This window comes from Hydractinia symbiolongicarpus, chromosome 5, assembly GCF_029227915.1.
Source record: "Hydractinia symbiolongicarpus strain clone_291-10 chromosome 5, HSymV2.1, whole genome shotgun sequence".
NCBI lineage: Eukaryota > Metazoa > Cnidaria > Hydrozoa > Anthoathecata > Hydractiniidae > Hydractinia > Hydractinia symbiolongicarpus.
In genome coordinates this window covers 15,042,862-15,062,337 of record NC_079879.1, presented here as the reverse complement: position 1 = coordinate 15,062,337, position 19,476 = coordinate 15,042,862, and the positions used below count along the sequence as shown (strand labels likewise).

At 34.4% G+C, this 19,476-nt stretch overlaps 2 protein-coding genes across 4 annotated transcripts; both read right to left on the bottom strand.

Moving 5' to 3' along the window:
- Nucleotides 1-2,523: 2,523 nt before the first annotated feature.
- On the bottom strand, nucleotides 2,524-10,910 carry LOC130644954 (trafficking protein particle complex subunit 3-like). Its single transcript, XM_057450757.1, has 5 exons — nucleotides 10,828-10,910; nucleotides 10,649-10,746; nucleotides 4,954-5,053; nucleotides 4,592-4,774; nucleotides 2,524-3,102 (listed from the first exon to the last, which is right to left on the bottom strand). Exons 1-5 carry the CDS (start codon nucleotides 10,864-10,866, stop codon nucleotides 2,983-2,985), a joined length of 540 nt encoding a protein of 179 aa, XP_057306740.1. The 5' UTR covers nucleotides 10,867-10,910; the 3' UTR covers nucleotides 2,524-2,982.
- A 1,907-nt stretch (nucleotides 10,911-12,817) lies between these two features.
- On the bottom strand, nucleotides 12,818-17,251 carry LOC130644952 (trigger factor-like). Of its 3 annotated transcripts, XM_057450755.1 has the most exons (6): nucleotides 15,517-17,244; nucleotides 14,807-15,122; nucleotides 14,596-14,723; nucleotides 14,497-14,518; nucleotides 13,782-14,220; nucleotides 12,818-13,710 (listed from the first exon to the last, which is right to left on the bottom strand). In XM_057450755.1, the coding sequence occupies exons 1-5, from the start codon at nucleotides 15,662-15,664 to the stop codon at nucleotides 14,151-14,153; spliced, it is 684 nt and encodes a 227-aa protein (XP_057306738.1). In that variant the 5' UTR covers nucleotides 15,665-17,244; the 3' UTR covers nucleotides 12,818-13,710; nucleotides 13,782-14,150. The 3 variants fall into 3 exon arrangements, with proteins under 3 accessions (XP_057306738.1, XP_057306737.1, XP_057306736.1); XM_057450754.1 differs by lacking the exon at nucleotides 14,497-14,518; XM_057450753.1 differs by lacking the exon at nucleotides 12,818-13,710 and having other exon boundaries at nucleotides 14,077-14,421; nucleotides 15,517-17,251.
- Between the last annotated feature and the right edge of the window lie 2,225 nt (nucleotides 17,252-19,476).

Sequence of the window (19,476 nt, the reverse complement as noted above, 5' to 3'; positions counted from 1 at the left end):
ATATATACTATAGTTTGTTTGAAGTGGTTCCAGACTGCATGACAGCTGAGGCTGTGTTATTACAATGTGTTACTATTTTTCTGTAACATATCTTCATTGTGTTTTGGGCGGGGGAATTCTCTAAAAATATAGAGAGAGCATAACTTGGATAATTTGGGTCAAAAGGTGTGGTGAATTGGGATGTGAGAAAACTTTTACAATTAAGATCAAATTGGTTGTTTTCACTTTATTAAGTACACCAATAATAGAGCTGTCACCCTTTTGTCACATAGCACTTCCAGTTCTGACAATTGAAACTTCCTTCATAATGGATCAACATTTTCCATTGCATAATGGCTACCACATGATGAGTAAACAGGTGCAGGTGTCTTTGAACAACCAAATATTTCTACAAGACGTTGATGTATATAAAGCAGTAGTTTGTTTGAGACCAGTGACACTTCATCTATGATAATTATCTGAAGTTGTGAAAGTTTATTTCTCAACGTAGACTTTCTCTGATCACTTAATCTTGGTACAAAATCAATCTTTGAATGTCCTGATAATGACATATGTCTATTCTCATTCATCTGATCTGAATAAACATCATCATCAACATCACTCAACATTTCTGTGGCGACCATCAACCTCATTATTTTACTGTTTGGTAAAAGCACCATAGTTTTGGAGTAAATCACTACGAAGATTATTTAAAGCTGTTTCTACTAACTTACCATATGGCTGTATAACTTGTTTGTTTCTGTTGATTATTTCTAAGACACCAGGTTCAAACAGTTTTTCAATGTAAGTACCATACTCTTTCCGCCTTAGTTCACATTCACTTCTAAATGGATAATACATGAATAAATGATAATATGCAAATCCTTCTGGATGTTTTTTTCTATTTTTGGACAATGCATGCTCAAAACAACTTTCACTTTTCGGCATGTCAAAGTTTCCATCACAGATGACGTAAGTGGAACAGTTTTTGGTAGCATAAAGGATGAATGATTCACCTACATTATTTTATCGACTAAAATCTTAACCTGATTATCATTTTGTACATCATTGGGCTTCAATTTAACATGTAATTAGCTAATAATTTGGTATTAATTACTATGAGCAAATGTAACACCCGGACATGTTTTTCTCAACCAAACCATTCTTTGTTTATATGATACACTCTAGCAATATTCTTCATAAGTTTAAATTTTTTATTTTTAAAATCTTCGGCCTCTCTTGCTTCATTGCTTCCGAGGTTTCGTCCTCCGATGTAAAAAATAGGCACACACGTAAGTCACAGCCTTGTAATGGTTGGAAACAGGCTAAATGTTCAAATTAGCTTCCCAAGCCATCAGGCTGAATATTTTTGGTGATAGATAATGCATTATAGCTATAAAACCGTGACAAGTGTATTATAAAAGAAAAAATAAGAACATGTAGTCTGAAAATAATCTTTCGTAACTGATTATGTAAAAAAAAATTTGCTGCCACCTTTTAAGATATTTTCCAATCTGTTTTTCAGAGAAAAAGAGAAAAAAGAAAAATTTTCGGCCTTACCGTTGTTTTTATTTTGTTTTTATTGTTCATCAATTTTTCTTTTAAAATTGTTCTTATAGAGAAATGAACTTTATGTAAGTTAAGTTAGCTATGATTTACAGTTACAATAATAATAAAAAATTGAATTTTAAAATTTTAGAATATTCAATGATTTTGTTCCCCAATATTAGTCAGTCCTCTTCAAAGTTCAGTACTTTTTTAGATAATTGCTAAAGGTAGAAATCTTTAAGCCGCAGGGCTTCTTGTTTTTGTTATTTTGTGCTGTGTCGTTGATGTATTTTACGGCTTTTTACTGTTAATGTTTTCCTAACGAACATAAATGGATAAATGTTGCCTTTCCAGAAAAAATCCATATACAAGGGCCCTTTCCATTGTCAATGTTGCATGTTTTTTTGGTAAGTGTTCCCCAAGTCGAAAACGGAGGCTCGTTTAATTCGAATATTCGTTAAGTCAAACTATTTTCCCCGGTTTCTAAGATGTTCGAGTTACTGGGAGTCAACTGTAAGTTGTAGGAGTTGCTGTGCATGTTCAGTTTACGAAAATAATTTTGGCCTCAATTCTGCAAAATTAAGCTCCAGAAAATTTTTTAAAATCGAATAAATTTCTTCCGCAAAGTTTTTTAATTTTTAATTTTTTCCTGCTTCCATTTTCTGTAGGAACTATGCAATTTAAATTTTTACTTGAGCATTTCAAAATAACTTTATTCCGGAAAGCTAAATACGTGTTCACAACAATTACTAATTCTTCAGTACCCGTAAAAATCTATTCCGTACATTTCGGGAAAATGCGAACATCCAAAAAAATTTCTTCCGCAAAATGAAACATTTTGGAACCACTTCGTCCGCAAAATTTAAGTATAATAAGTATCTAATTAGAGTTCAAGTATTTCCAAACCTTTTCGAGTACGTTATACCCATTCATTTAAAATGTTCAACTTCCGTAATTAACAGAGTTTTTCAAAGCCAAAATAAATATGAACACGGGTTCTTACAGCAGTTGTGTTTATTATTGAAATTATATACTTCTCACAAAAAATAATAAAATTTAACATTAAGCATTGTAACCTGTTTTGTTACAAACGATTTCAATTTTTAACTGCTTAATACTATCATTCAAATTAGCAGTGCCTTTGTAGTTTTCCCCAAAAAATAAGAATTCTACAAACACAAATTCTTACACATCTTTAGCCACATACCAAATAAAGAAAACTTTGTTTGTGAGAAAAATTAGAGTATTTGAAAAGATGTCACGGTTTACATCAAACACAAAATAAAAAATATTTTACTCTTCTTTGTGCCATTGAAATTCCATTACTTTTACACGTTTGTTATCTCTTTATGCTCGATGAAAAATGATATCATAAATTTACCAACTGTTACACCATACACGTTGAGATAGCAAAACAAAAGCAATTTCGTATAATATTTTTAGACGATCGCATGTTTATTCTTCTCCAACAGGCACAGCATCTTCTAACCTTTTAACAAATCGAACTCTCATTTCGGTAATACTATCTCCACGTAGAACGTCTTGTACAAATCCTGCATCGACTTCCATTTGGACCTGTGTAAACAAGGACGGATATAAAACATACGGCGATTAAGTACAGAGACATTGGAGTTGCAAATGGATATGATGTTGCAGTGTCAGCAAATTTCATTGTTGTAACACAAAGACAATCAATAGCTGATTAATTGATTACAAAAAATGCGATTTTCGATTTAATGGATGAAGAAAAAATCCAATAAGTTTTAAAGTATAACTGATGCAGATCTTCTTTACACGTAGAAATTAATACGAGATAACTTTAAGTGAGTTTAGTGTTTGATATTTGGTCTTTCGCATTGTGTTTATGATTAAGGATACGGTAACCCCCTAGGCACATACTCAGCATAATTAAAATATCTCCTCTGCTCGCTATATTAACCCTAGCAAATATATATATTCTGAAAGCCAAATTAATTATCTCTAGAGTGATGAAAAAATATTTCCATAAAAAAATCCAAAAAGGAGAAAAAAAATTATATACAAAAATTCACCCTTCCAGTTCATTTTGTCGAACACTCCCCTCAGTAAAATTTTTGTTCGTTGAGAAAATATGATTGCGAAGCTCTTATTCAGCTCTAAAAAACTTTGCTTTTTTTACTCAAAACAACACGTGGTTCCAAAAATATAGCATATTTTGTGTTACAATAGTTGTTTTATGACTGATTTATCTATTTTTAAGCATGATAAATCAATAACTCGATATTTACTCACTTTCTGCGTTAGAAAAAGCAAAGTTTTGTAGCCAAAGATATAATTGTCGCAACAAACTTGTTTTCATACAATTTCGACAAGATGGAGGGGAGTGTTCGACAAAAATATATACCGTTACGACTAAAAATTTTATTTCGAGAAAAAGCAAATCTAAGACATTTGCTTTTACCTGCAAGTATCATGGTTACACCCAATTAAACGTTATGAATAATTAATAACTCATGAATATTTTATTTAAAATTAAAGATAAAGTGTTTTCGTAGAACTATGGGTCTAGTTATTGTTAAACAGACAACAGGATAACATAACATAACAGGATAAAAACGAAAAAAATAAAGAAATAACTTATAAAGGTATAGATGATAAATAAAAATATATTTGTATAGATTATTAAAGTGTAAATGATTCCTGTGTTATATATGGGGATGCAATTTTTTATTTGTTTTGCCTAACTCTCTTTAATTATTATACAGATTAAATATATTTGAGGAATTTTAAACTTTGAGCACACTATTGAAAACTCTAAAAGATAAAAGGATTTTTCCCATTTTATCCCTCTTAACAATAAATATTTTTGATTCTTTTTTTAAAAATGTCAGGAAAATATGCCAAAGAATCAATTTTTTTTAAAAAAAATGACTCTGAAGGGGGTTACCGTATCTTTAAAGTAACACATAAAAACTTTGAGCAATAAAATATCTAATCATATTTTTTTTCAACAGAGTCTTATTTCCCAAGCCATAAGATGATTTCATCACTTGGCACCAAACTTCTACACCATCTGTAAACTTACCATTTCTAAGGCACCTTTGATAACACCAGCTAATATACTAGAATACCATAAGTTATTATGTCCTTCTGGCAGTTCAACGAACTCTGCCAGGGGATTACTGTCAAATAATAACGAGAATTCATCACCGGCAGAACTCCAGTTAGTCACTTGTGGTGTGATGCCAAGAAAAGTTTTAAAACCAACCTAGAAATAAAAGTAATATTTTACAAAAATTAGGGTTTTGTCTGTCTGTTTTTTCATTTTTATTATTATTTCCTGGGCATGTTTTGTAACAATAATAAACAAAACTCGAGCAAAAACCTCCTAATCCCGTGAATAATCAGCACTGGCAACAACTTAAGAAGCAATGGAAAAAGGAAAACCTTTGCAATAACATCAGCTGTTTCTCTGAAATCATGACATCTTCCCGTGCTTGATCTTGCCAGAAAATCTTCGATTAATCGCACACCAATATTGTATCCCCTATGTGCATATTAAAAATTTCATTACTGATTTCAAGACTTGTTGTTGGGCTTAAATCTAGTAAATTTCAAGCACTTATCATTAGCTCCACTGCTTAGTGGTAGCATCATGCCTTACTACATCAAAAGAAGAAGTTTCGACAGAAAGAAATTATATAACTAAATTTCCACACAAGATAAGTTTTTTTAACACTCACTAAAATTAAACTTGACAAAACGTTTTTTCACGACCACCAAATTACATACCCGCTGAAATGAATTATTTTTTGCTCCCTGTCAATTTTAAAAAACCTGATTGGTAAAAAATAGGATTTTAATGGAAAAGTTTTTTATTTTAGTATTTGACGATTGACTTTATTTTACCTAAAAATTAGGGGTTGTTATTGCAAAAAAAACTAATGTCCAATATAAAAAGATGACTACAAGATAATAAAATTAAATGCATGACTACTAGCTACTGGATACTGGAAAATGAAACGAAATTAACAAAATAAATATAAAATTCATGGTTTATTTGTCAAAAAGGTTTGTTGCAAATTTCATTTAAAGGTGGAAATAATTTTTTACATAAATTTTAAATAATTTTTTTACATATTATATATACATGTACAATTTAATATTTATATCCTTTCCAGTTGTTTGTTGACTTTATGGGGCCGTAGTTTCGTGGTTATCACTCTTGTACTTAGTGCAGGAGACCGGGGTTCGATCCCCCTTGGTGGGGATTTAATATGGGCAATTGAATATTACCATAGCCCCGGGTTAACCCAAGCCATGTGAGGGAAATTGGGGAGATGGCGCACTGTTTGGTCTGTTGGATGTTGCAGGGAGTTGTCTGGCAGAGCGCTGACCCTAATTGAGTTTGGGTAGCTCAAAGAGAGCATTAAATACTCCAGGACTCCCCATCAAAGCCACGGCCCCTCCTGGAAATAATAGACAGGGTATATCCCTCAATATTTGTAAGGCTAGCCATGTAAAATATGCACATCTATCTAAGTTTCCTCTGTCATTATGTTCATTATATCTTTTAGGTTTAGATGTACGGCTTTATGCCATAATTAACAATAAAGATCTTTTCACATTCTGGTAGCAGAGGCTAGTTAAGAAGATGGCAACTGGAACAAACAGGATGGCACAAAAGTATGGATTGCCCCAATTTTCTGAAGATGGGGATTTTGATGCATGGTTACATGATCTGGAATTATGGAAAGTAGTTACAGAACTTCCAAAGAAGAAACAAGGGCCAGTTGTTTATTTGAGTTTAAATTCAAAAGTACGTCAGGCATGTTCAGCCTTAACGAAAAAAGAATTGAATGAAGAAGATGGTTTAAATAAACTTGTTAATAAATTAAAAGAACTTTATGGCATTACTGTTACCGTTCCACGACAATGTCGATTAGTGATTATGTAAATGAATTTGAACAGCTGAATCAAAAACTTAAAGAGTTTTAAAATTGAGTTACCAACTGCAGTTCTTGCATATCAACTACTAAAAAATGCAGATGTACCGAAAGCTACACGTGAACTAACACGTGCTTTCCTTCCCTCACATACGACTCTATGAAAAAACAGATAAAAGCCATTTATGATCAATGTGCTCAAAGTGAAAGTAGTACAGACAGTAATGATATTGGTGTTAAGCAAGAAGTATTATATGGTCAAAAGTTTGACAGACGACGTTTTAACAATTGGAACACTCGTCGATGTGGCAGAAGTGGTAAATATTTCAGTGCTAAAAGAAGCCAGTACAACCCTAATGGTCCTGATGGATATCCATTGCAATGTCACCATTGCAAATCTATAATGCATTTCATGAATGACTGTCATGATAAGAATAAAGGAAGCAAAGGACAGGATGAAGTACATGTGCAGTTTTTTGCAAAGGGTGTGGAACAATGCTTTATGGAGCAAGTCGTGTCTGAGTCTTTGAATTGTGCTTTACTAGACTCAGGATGTTCATCGACAGTTTGTGGTAAAAATTGGCTTGACTGTTACATAGACACTTTGCCAGAAGGGACAGCTTTAGCTGAAAGTAAGAGTAACAAGTCCTTTAAATTTGGGCCAGATGGAAGCTTCCCCTCAGTTAAACAAGTTAATATCCCTATTAATATGGCTGGAATGCAAGCCCATATTTTTACTGATGTTGTCGATTGTGAATTACCATTATTGTTATCAAAAAAGAGTCTGAAAGCAGCTAATAGCCAACTTGATTTTGTTAATGATAAAGTCACTATGTTTGGAAGAGACATTCCTTTACAACACACGCCAAATGACCATTAATGTATACCTCTTACACCTAAGCAAGTTGCTGCTAACAAAACATCTCAGGGTGAAAATGCCACCAGAGTTATATTCACAGTCAACGATCTTACTGTAAAATCACCTGAAGAAAAATGCAAAATAGCTACAAAGCTTCACAGACAATTTGGAAATCCCATAGACAGCAGCAAACTGAAAACTCTTCTCGAAGATGCAAATGTTGAAGATAAAGAGTTATTTCAGCAAATTGACAATGTTACAAAGTCTTGTGACACATGCAGTAGATATATGAAGGTCGATCAAGGCCAATTGTCTCACTACCAATGGGCTCAGATGTCAATGAATGCCTGCCATGGACCTAAAATCCCTGACAGTTGATCATAAAAAGTTAACCATACTTCATATGATTGATGTGTTCTCTAAATACAGTGCATCAACAATTATCAAATCCAAGAATGAGGAAATTATCGTAGACGCAATTCTCAAGCACTGGGTTGCTATTTTTGGCACACCAAACTCGGTTTTTTCAGACAACGGAGGGGAGTTCAACAATGAGCTCTTAAGAGATGTAGCAGAACTGTTAAACACAAGAGTGTATACAACAGCAGCAGAAGCTCCATGGTCAAATGGTGTATGTGAGCGTCATAATGCCATCCTGGAAAATATGATTTTGAAAATTGTTGACAACACTAGTTGTTCTGTTGAAAATGCACTTACATGGGCCACTTGTGCCAAGAATGCGTTGCATAATAACCGTGGATTCAGTCCCAATCAGCTTGTATTTGGACGCAATCCAAATCTCCCATCTGTGCTTACAGCCAAGCCCCTGCTCTTCGAACAGTTACACTCAGTCAATTAATTGCGAATCATCTGAATGCCCTGCATGCTGCTCGCAAAGCATTCATTGAAAGTGAATCTTCAAGGAGAATTAAAACAGCACTCAGTCATCAAACACGGACATCTACCAGCAAAGATCTTTACAATGGTGAATTGGTATACTATAAGCGACGTGGAGAGAAAGAGTGGAGAGGACCTGGTGTAGTCCTTGGCATTGATGGAAAACAGGTGCTTGTTAAACATGGAGGAACTTACGTTCGAGTAAGTCCTTGTCACTTGCAATCAGTGAAGGGACACCGTAGTTGTCAGGAAAGCACAAGTGGAAACCCTCAAGTGAAGAAAACTACAACCAAAGAAGATTGCGTTGATGAGATTTCAAACAGCGTAGCGAATGGGTTGCTTAAAATCGTAAACGATTTTGATATCAATACATCGTCAGAAGTTGTACTTGATGACATTCCTAGTGGCCATGCCGTAAATACAAATGATATCCCTGCTATTTCCCATGCTCAGGTTGAAACAACACATCAACCAAGCATTGAGCAAGAAGTTTCTAACACACCTTGCAATGAACAGTCATTGACAGTGACCCTTCCAAAAGTCAGGGACAGGGTTAGGTTTATTGATCCTGATACTAATAAACTTGCTGAATTTATGGTTGTTAGTCGTGCTGGTAAAGTAGGAAAATCTGGAGTTGGAGCATATAAGAATTGGTTGAATGTCAAAGATGTTTAAACCAAAGCCATAAAATCAATTGACTTTGAAAACATTTTGGATTGGGAAAAGGTAAACACAGAGTCAGTATATAATGTAGAAAGTCATGTGATGTTAGTGAAGCTGAACATAAAGAATTAACTAAATGGCGTGATTACAATGTTTATGATGAAGTTGAAGACAAAGGGCAAGACATAATCAAACACGCTGGGTGATAACTGAGAAAAGTCATGATGGTAAAACAGAAATTAAAGCACGATTAGTGGCTCGAGGTTTTGAGGAGGACACTATTGGTATACGAACAGACTCGCCAACTGTAAACAAGGAGAACTTTCGTCTTGTGTGTAATATTGGTGCAACCTATGGATGGAGAATTCACAGTCTTGATATTAAAGCTGCGTTTCTTCTGGAAACTAAAAACACATGTTTATGGCTTGTGCGACGCTTCACGCGCTTGGTATGAGACATTATCTATTGAATTCGATAAAGTTGGAGCTACAAGAAGCATTTATGACAATGCATTATTTTTCTGGAGAAAAGAAACTTCACTCAAAGGTGTAATTTGCTGTCATGTTGACGATGGCTTCTTCGTTGGAAGTGATTTGTTTCATGACACTGTCATTGCACATTTACGTAAGACATTCTCACTTAGTAAAAAGAATTCAAAGTCGTTTAACTTTTTGGGATTAGAAATTGAACAAGAGTGTGGTGCAGTAATTATTCATCAGCATAATTATATTAGTAACATTCCACCAATTAATTTGACAAATAGTATGTCTACAATTCCACTTACAAAATATGAAGAACGTCACTTCAAAGCCTTAGTTGGTCAAATTAAATGGGCAGCAAAACAAACTAGACCTGATGCTGCTTACGTTGCCTGTGATTTAAGCACTCGCATAAAGCATGGAACAGTTGCTGATGCTCGTAGAGCTAACAAGCAGCTGAAAGATCTGCAGCAAACTGAAGTAAAGATTGTTATTTCAAATACTGGAGATGTTAAAGCATCATCGCTCATACTTTTCAGTGATGCATGATATGGAAATTTAATTAATGGTGGCTCACAAGGTGGATTTGTTCTGCTACTGCATGGTGAAAGCAAAATTCCGCCACTTATTTGGAGATCTCACAAGTTAAAACGTGTAGTTAAAAGCGCCATGGGTGCGGAAACCATGGCTCTCTTAGAAGGTGCGGAACATGCTATGTTGATCAGAGCCCTAATTAAAGAGATTTTTTCAGTTGATATACCAATTATCTGTATATCAGACAATAAATCGCTTGTGGAAGCAGTCAAAAATACCAACGTCATAGAAGACAAAACGATTGTATATTGATATTTGTGCACTTTGTGAGATGGTCGAAAAAGGAGAAATCGGGGAACTCATTCTTACTAAATCAAGTGGTCAGATTGCTGACTGTCTTACAAAAGGCACTGCTTCAGCTGAAAACCTGCTATGTATACTATCCGGTAGAGAACAGTTGAAATACCGTTAAGTTTTGGTTAATTAGAACAAATACAACAGTATGCCAAATGACACTTTCAAATGTTTGACGACATTGTCTTTAAAAGCATTCTTAAATTGTGTTCCTGCGTCTTGCAGTTTCTTTTGTTGAACATACTTCATGATTTTGTTTTATTGAGAGAGAATGTAGTGGCAAGATTGTCATTATGTTCATTATATCTTTTAGGTTTAGATGCATGGGTTTATGCCATAATTAAGAATAAAGATCTATTCACATTCTGGACTGCTTTTAAGCTTTTAAATATAAGAAACTTAATATTTACATCATTTCCAGTTGTTTGTTGACATCCTCATCATTTTCAAAGTCCTTTAATAACTGAGCAACCAGCGCACCATAAGTTAAAGTGAAGAGTTCGCCACTCTATAAGAAAGATCTAAAGCTGAATAATGCAGACACATAAATAACAAAGTTGGATTATAAACTTTGTGTATACATACTTACAACTTTTTTATTGTCCCTCAGTGATCCTTGTTTTGACATTCTATATTTCTATAGTAGTAAATTCAGGTGTGTGTGTCTATATATATATATATATATATATATATATATATATATATATATATATATATATATATATATATATATATATATATATATATATATATATATATATATATATATATATAATTCCGCATGAATGAGAGGCTAAACACACATGTTTTCTCTGACGTTGAACAGTGGTGAGAAAATCAAAACAAACCGCGCTCCGGTAAAGTATAGACCAAAACAAAATATCTTATTGACTTATTTTTTTTACGTTTATCTTTTAAGTCAGTTACTAGCCCCGTGTAGCATATATTCGAAAATGTGTTATAAATAATTTAACAGGTTTCCCAGGTTCTGTGTATTTGCTAAAAGCTGTTTGCTGAAGAAAAAACTTAAGAAAAACTTAAGAAAAAAAATGTAAAAGAGGCCGCTTCAGCACGACATTGCGCAATTTCCCCTCGAAAGCAAACTAAAGAACATTTTTTTCTTTTTGTAAATTAAGTCTCAACGTAGAAACATCAAAAATTTGCTGTTAGTAGGGCATACTGTTGGGCGTACGGTTGTAAAAATAACATTAAGTCAAACAAAGATAAAAACAATCTAAAGACGTAAGCAAATTCGATTTTTAGGAATACTACTCTCGAAAATATTATTAAATTGTTCTTAATTTATCTTATTTTGCTATTGGTATTGACAAAGCCTTAAATGTTCTTAAAATCCCTAGAGTATATCATCGTTGTTTCCACTCTTTTTATTACTTCGTTCGATTGTTATTAGTTGAAGTCAGCCTTGGTTGAAGATTCTGAACCATTATCTTTAATCGATCGTTATTAGTTGGTGAAGTCAGCCTTGTTTCAAGATTCTAAACAATTATCTTTAATCGATAATGAAGTTCAATTTGAAGTTGAATTTGATGTTGAATCCAAATTATCAATTGGAATACAGGCCGTACCAAAACAATATAAAGATACGTCAGTACGAAGTACATGTACACAAACGTCGTGTTCCGCAGCAGATGCGCAAATGCAAACGCAAGCGCAAACCCAAGTAGCTGTTGTACATGCGGCTGTCCATAACACACCTTCAACAATACAATGTGGAAAAATGTGGATGCTGTGTAATGCATTCCTGATCTTAAAAGAATTATCATGAAGTTACAAAAAAGTCTCGGAAAATAAACTTCCCTCATTATTTTTGAAAATATATAAGAATAAATCGCTACCATTAACATTGAAGTATTTTATCGCATCGATTTCAACACAGCAAACACACTCTTTCTCTGTCGGCATCCTCTCACATTTACCACAACGACACCAACAGTAACAGGCTTACACAATCTAGAATTTTGCTGAGGATCAAAGTCTACCTGATCATCACAAACATCATTATAAACCTGCCTAGGCTGTGAAGCTATTTCGGAATCTGATCTTTCTGGTTCATACTGAAAACCTAATACCGTAAATGTTTTGTACGACAAAGACATATTAATAATCGTATTTCATAATTTGTAGAGAGAGATTAAAATTAAATGTTTTTTTTTAAATAAGTTTCTAAACAGTTAACTTCTAAGGGGTTTCATATTTTGTACTGTATACGCTACACACTTTCGCTACATAGTCTGCTTTTCACCACTCTTCTACGTCACATGCATAATTAATTTTTAACCCAGGCCGTTTTGCGCCATTTGCAGCAACAAGACGAAGCAATGCTTTAACAACTACGATAAAAAAGTTTGTTTACATGTGTTATGTGAATAATTTAAAAAAAGAAAGGTATATTCTGGTATTTCTTTGGAGGATTCGAACTTGCGAGTTATTACAGCGGGGGGAGATAGGAAAGCTGGGGTTGATGGTTGGTGTACTTGTGGGCACTGCGTCGTAATGGATACGGAAAGAGAGTGCATATGCTGCCACTAGATAGACAAAATAAAATATTTCAAATAAGATGGTTTGCTTTAGTTTATTTCTATTTACAAAATAAACAGTGAAACGATTACACATACAATCTAGTACCCAAACCTTTTTTAGATTGCAGATGTATCACTGAGCACAATAGCTTTTCAAACGTGATGATGGACAGGGGTGTTCTGTGGACTGCTTTGGTATCGTTATATGACAGGGTGAATACATCGTTACCATGTGATAGGGATAACGTACCTAGCCAGTAAGTAGAGTTATATAAGAACATGTAATATATTATATTATCCATAAATGAAATATATAACCTATTTTAGATCATATCGCTACGCATCGTACAGACAGTTTAGTTGGTTCATCCATACTAGGTTGGGACGAGGTGTGCGTAGAGTCATTCCTGCTTGTGTCGTTGCTAAGATAAGAACAGCCTTCCCTTCTGAAAGTGGTAATTACACTGGTGTAAGGGAGAGGGAGGAATGAATGTTCCCGAGATTGAAATGGTGTGGCAATTTGCAGCTCACAAAGACGAAAGCGACTAAAACGTTCATTAGAATACATGTAAAATATCCATGTAAATAATATATGTATGAAATAGTATGTATATATAATTAGATAAGCTAAAAAATAAAAAGTCACCACAGTTTAATCTGCTATACTTAGTTGATTGCTCAATGATAACTTCACGGTCTTCTCTCTCTGATGGTGCTACAGTCAAACTGAGCCTACGTTTGCTGCGCTTTTCCGTGGTTATCTTTCTATTTTCTTCCACTTGTGTGATTATATTACTGAGTATGTCAACAAGATAATTATAATCTTTTGCGACTTTCTTCTTTTTGGCGACAAAACGTTTTGTTGGTTTGCTATAGGCAATGCGAAAAATTGGTTTCACATTACCCTCTTTTTCAGCTTTTTTAGATGTCTCCTAAACGATTAGTTTTTAGATTATATAATTGCTGCACTTAATTAAAACAAAAAAGTAAGACGTATTCGTACCTGTTCTCTATCCACATTTAAGTTATGATCCAAAATAGCTAACTGAGTACCCGCAATCATCTTTCCATATTGAAAAAAAATGGATTTGGGGAGATAGCCGATTTTGACACTATGAAATACTTCCAACAATGTGATATAGACCAATCGGGTCATGTGGGAAAGATCAGCGACAACTTGTCTTTGAAGAACAATAGATTTGAACTTCTCATAAACTTGCGTTTCTTTCTTTAACCACTTCTTGCGTCGAATGTCAGTGTCATTGAGTTTGCCATGTTCACATTTTATTTCCAACGAAATTGGAATGGTGGTTTACAACATGATGCATATATGATGGAACAAAAATGCTCTTGTAAGTCATTTGGATCACCATTACACGTTAAAACAGACCAGTATAAATGATTTACTGTCGCAAAGGCCCATTCTCCCAGCAGATGGAACCCTAAAGAAAACAAACAGACGTGCTATAAATATATCTCAATAGATAGCAATAAGCAACTTATGTAACAATGACTCCCCCTTTTTCTTTGAAGCTTTAGTCAGTTTTTTCACAAATCCTTTAGCAATGTGCCATGGATCGAATTGGTGAAAGATGTGATTAAAGCGAGGATCGGTCCTCATCAATTTTCGAATTTGATTGTGTCTATCAATAGCAACCACTGCTATTTGAAGTTTATGTTTTTTCAGAATGTTTTCAAGGCAACAAATAAATCCTTACTTTTCCATTATGAGTTTTCGACCTACGGCAAGAGTGGTGTTTATTTTATTATGACAAAATACAAAAATTATGACCTTACAAAGGAATGCAATGACTGACCTCGCGAACAAGGACAATGTTGAAACACCAAGAAAGTTTGCTCTTTCTCTTGCACGGGAATTACTAGATTAATCTTCTCGTAATCTTCTTCAACATCTGGTTCGTACGTAGAATCAGTCTTCTCACAGCTATGTTAAGTAAAAATCAATATCAAGCATAGAGTATATATAACGCAGCAGATTCATGTTTTGTGGGAGATTTTGATTCTTACCGCTCTTCTGACTTTTCCAACCACAAATCGTTGAATGATACATTGTGCAATTCTTCTTCATTTGCCTCATCATCTTCGTCTACGTTCTCTATACAACTGTTGTTGCTGTTTGTTATTGAATCCCAGCATCCCAGCATGTTGGCGAAGAATTCTGGAGTCAGGTCTCCCATTTTTTCAATGGTGGTACTATTAAGTTTGGGGACAATGTTATCGTCATCACAATCATCATCAAACTCGTAATTATTATCATCAGTTTCATCATCATCAACATTTTCATTGTCATCAACATTGTCATCTTTGTCCCAGTCGGCTTGGTCTAGGAAAAAAGAAACAAAATTTAATAAGATATGATTGATTCTAAACAAAATTATAAGGAATGAATTTAAATTATGGTCGAGACGTGTTTTACAGTGAATGTTTGTTGTATCTGGCGTTACTTGTACACATTGACTTCTGTGTCAATGTCGCATATTAACTTGATACCCCATATTTCTGACACTAATTGGAGAAGTCTGGGTACCAATGGATCGAAAGACAACTTTTGGTTTACTAGCGACAATAGGAGAATCAGTTTGTGTTCCACATGTGTTGCTAGCTTCCACTTCTTCTTCATGCACTTCCACTACGGCAGTTTCTATGACCTAAAATTTCAGATAACATGGAGTATATGCTCGACATGTGACTCCTATTAACAAATATCTATAAATTACCTCTTCTCTTTCTCTGCATTGGACCCTTCGAACTGAGGCCTTTCTTTCCTTTGGTTGCTCTTGAAAACAAAATATTGTTTGGAAGGCATTTTTTAACAGCATTCTCGGGATTTTTCGCTGGAATATCTGGTGTTGCATGTCCCAACATGGATCAAAGCATTTTTCTTCAAAATGTTTTAAACAAACAAAGACCTTTTTAGGTAAATTTTTTCTCTGCGAAGCATGTATCCACTTTTTGCGCATATCTTCATTTGACGGCAATTTAAAAAAATGAACTTTCTCAGGATTATTATCCGTATGATTAGTACAACCTACAGCAGCACACTACGCCATTTTAAGAAATACAGAAAAAAAAAATCTTGAGCATAAATGTTTTTAAAAATATAGCGACGGGGGTTAAATTGTATAAAATAAATCTAAACTTCTATTATAAATTATTAATAGGTTTAAGAGCAAAACGAACAAACTTCGCATGTGGTGTGTGAAAAGAAGGCTTCTGTATTTTCTATAAAATTGCTTACGTCACAGTAAATCGATTATGCTAATCGCACTTGATCGTGTTTTCATCAGAAACTATCATGGCGGTCGAAGAAGGCCGCTCTCGTGGCGAAGGTTAAACTTTAAAGAACAATATTGTGCGTAGGAATTACTTTTTAAGATATATATATATTAATGCTGAATTATTGTTTCGTGCTATATGAAGTTTTTATATGCAAATATTTATAAAATATGCTATATATATTCCCTTTAAGGCTATATTATTTACGAGATTACACAACTTGGAGAACTTTTTTTAAGAAAAAAATTGCCATGTGAGTTTTCTTCCACACATCCTTCTTGTTAACTTAATTTACTAAGTTCTCCTAATGACATGTCAATTTTTTAAGCAATAAAAAGGTACATGTCGTCTATAAAAGTGACAGAAAGAAGTATGCAGAAAAAAGACAACTTATTTGTGCAAATTTGGGTGGGCATCAACTATTGAAATCCAGACAGACGCCTCAAAAATGGCAAATATTTACTAATGCTTAATCCATTGACCTATTACATCAGTCTTTTTTGGTCTCTGTAGCCTGAGGGGAGGGGTAGTGAGTATATAATCCCGAAAGTTGGAATACCTGTAAAACGTCACGGTATAGTGCGATGAGAGTAATAATGTAGAAGTCAAATAAATATTATTTTACAAAATTAAGCTACCACTGTGAGGAGGCCAACATTATTAGCCTACGGCTATGACAAGATGCTGCTAGCCACCTTCTTACCTTTGTCCACCTTTAACACACAAACAAAAAAACAAAACCTGACAAAACAAAAAAAACATGCAAAACGTATGTGTGGTGTGTAAATATCACATAAAAAGGAAAAGAAACGTTGACAAAATAGCTGTGCAATTAGAAAATGAATTGGATTAGAGAAGAAGTTAGCACAGCAGGGATATTGGTAAGGAAAACATTAGTTACAAGAGTCGATTGGTAGGTCGTATTTTTTTTTATCATGTCGCACTTGCACTGGAGACATGTCGAACATAAAGAAAACAGGAAAAATACCGAACACAAAGCAAAACATCAACATAAAATACACCAATCAACCCCATCCGGCTACCATTATGAAACCGCGTCGGAGGAAAAGACTAGTAACTAGTATAGGAGGGACAGGAAGAAGTAAACATGTTCTGCCCGGATAATGAACATTGGCCTGATTAAGTACGGCAGCTTGCACCGATTAAGAACAGGGCAGAAAATACATAATCAGGGCAACATAATCAGGACAGGCCGGCTTATTACTCAAAAAATATTATTTGGCACTTATAAAAGAAGGGACATATAATCAGGGCAGGCCAGTTTATATACGACAGTGTAATATTATTTCTCATTTTTTATAGAACGAACATAATCGGGGAAGGCCGGCTTATGTATGACAGTCAAATATTATTCCAGACTTATAGAACAAATATAATCGGGGCCGACCGCTTTTATATCATTCGTCATCACTTCTGACAAGCGAATAGCCCTGGTGGCAAAGTTGTTGTTGCTCTCAAATGAAACGAAATTTCGCGGCAAATACTAAATTTTGGGATTCGCAAGTTTAATAACTTTTCACCAAACTTAATTCCCTCAAAAAGAATAATTTAGGTTCCGTGAAATTTTGTTACTTCAAAGTATATTATGCTGAAATGTATTTACTACAAGATTAGTTTTAAACTAAGAATTACGTCGAGACTTTTTCTTCCGCCATCTCTAGTTTTTAGGGGTGTTCTATCTTCCAGAGAATGTTTAATTCACAAAAGTTCGAAGAAAATGCCAATCACAGCCTGCCTGGCCAGCCATTATATCAGCGTTCATAATCCGGTCACCACTACATAACCAGTGCAAAAAAAACATAATCGGATCATGTGTACATAATCCGGCTGTCCCGGTTGTAAACAGGCCGTTTTCGCAATCTGGGCAGAACAAACACGCTCATTTACAATGGAGTTTGATATGATAAGCAAGATGAAAGTTGAAGAATTAAAAAAATATTTAAGAATGCGGGGTTTAAAGGTGTCTGGAAGGAAATGTGAGTTAGTGGCAAGGGTATTTTCTGCTAGTGAGAATAATGTAAAGCTGGTAAAAACTGCAGCGCAGGTAGAAGAGCAGTTAAACGAAGAGTATGTGAGCAAATTATTAGTTGAAGATGGTGTTATACCTGACCCAATGGACATTACTTCTGGATGGTTAGCGGAGGAAGACGGTGTATCGTTTTGGCCAATGATTACATATGGAAATATTTTTAATTATTTAACCTTTACTCCTAGCACACTGGGGAGTGACGACCTAAACGATTACAAAACAAGCAAAGCATATAGCTATTTTACAAATGGTTGGCTAGGACCAATAATGTACCATCCGATTGACGAAGATTCAAAGTACTGCTTTTTAAAAGGAGATTGTAGGCCTTCAGAACGATTAAATGATCCACCTCATAAACTATGGGTATGCGTTCTGAAAGGAGAAAGTAATCGGATTATGTCAGCACACTGCACCTGCATGGCAGGGATGTCCGAGACATGTAAAATAAAGCCTTTAGAGCTTCAAAACATTGTAACTGCGCTGAAAGACACTCTGCCATGTAGTGTATTGTTTACATCTGTTCCAACACCAAAGATAGATTGTTAGAGATTGTTAAAACTGTTCCAGAACAGAAAAATGTATTATCTGTTAATGAAATGATTTCATCTAGTGATAACAAGATCACGTTTCTCAGTAAACTAGATAGCCAAATGACACCAGAAGCCAGAAAAAAAATAGAAGAGATAACTTGTGGGCAATCAGAAATTCAGGCATGGTATTTATTTCGGAAGGATATTGTGACTGCATCAAAAGCACATGAGGTATTAACTAAAATGAAAAAGTTTAAAAAAGAGAATCTTAATGTTAACCTCTGGTCCCTTTTTCAGAAAGTCTGGGTCTGTGTTTATCAACCCAAATATACCTGCACTGAAATATGGAAGAGAAATGGAGCCTGTTGCGTTAGCCGCATTTAAAGAAGAAATAAAGAAAGAGCATAAAAATGTAGAAGTGCCGTCTTGTGGCTTATTTATTGACGGTGACGTGAAGTTTGTTGGTGCTAGTCCTGATGGGTTGGTGACTTGTTGCTGCTGTTCGTCTAGCTGTCTGGAAATAAAGTGCCCCTTTTCAATAAGCCACAAGTCCCCAACAGATGTGGTACTTGATTTCTGGTTGAAAGGAATGGAAAGAAGGTGTTAAAAAAATCACACAAATATTACACGCAGTGTCAATTGCAAATGTATGCAACAAATTTGAAAAAATGTTTTTTTATGGTTTGGACTTCGCATGGCTTTGTTATTGATGACATTTTGTATGATGAAGATTTTTGTAAAAATTTAATTGAGATGGTAAAAGCTATTTTATGAAAAATTTATAGATTTTAAGTTTAATGTTTAAAACTAACTGATGTATT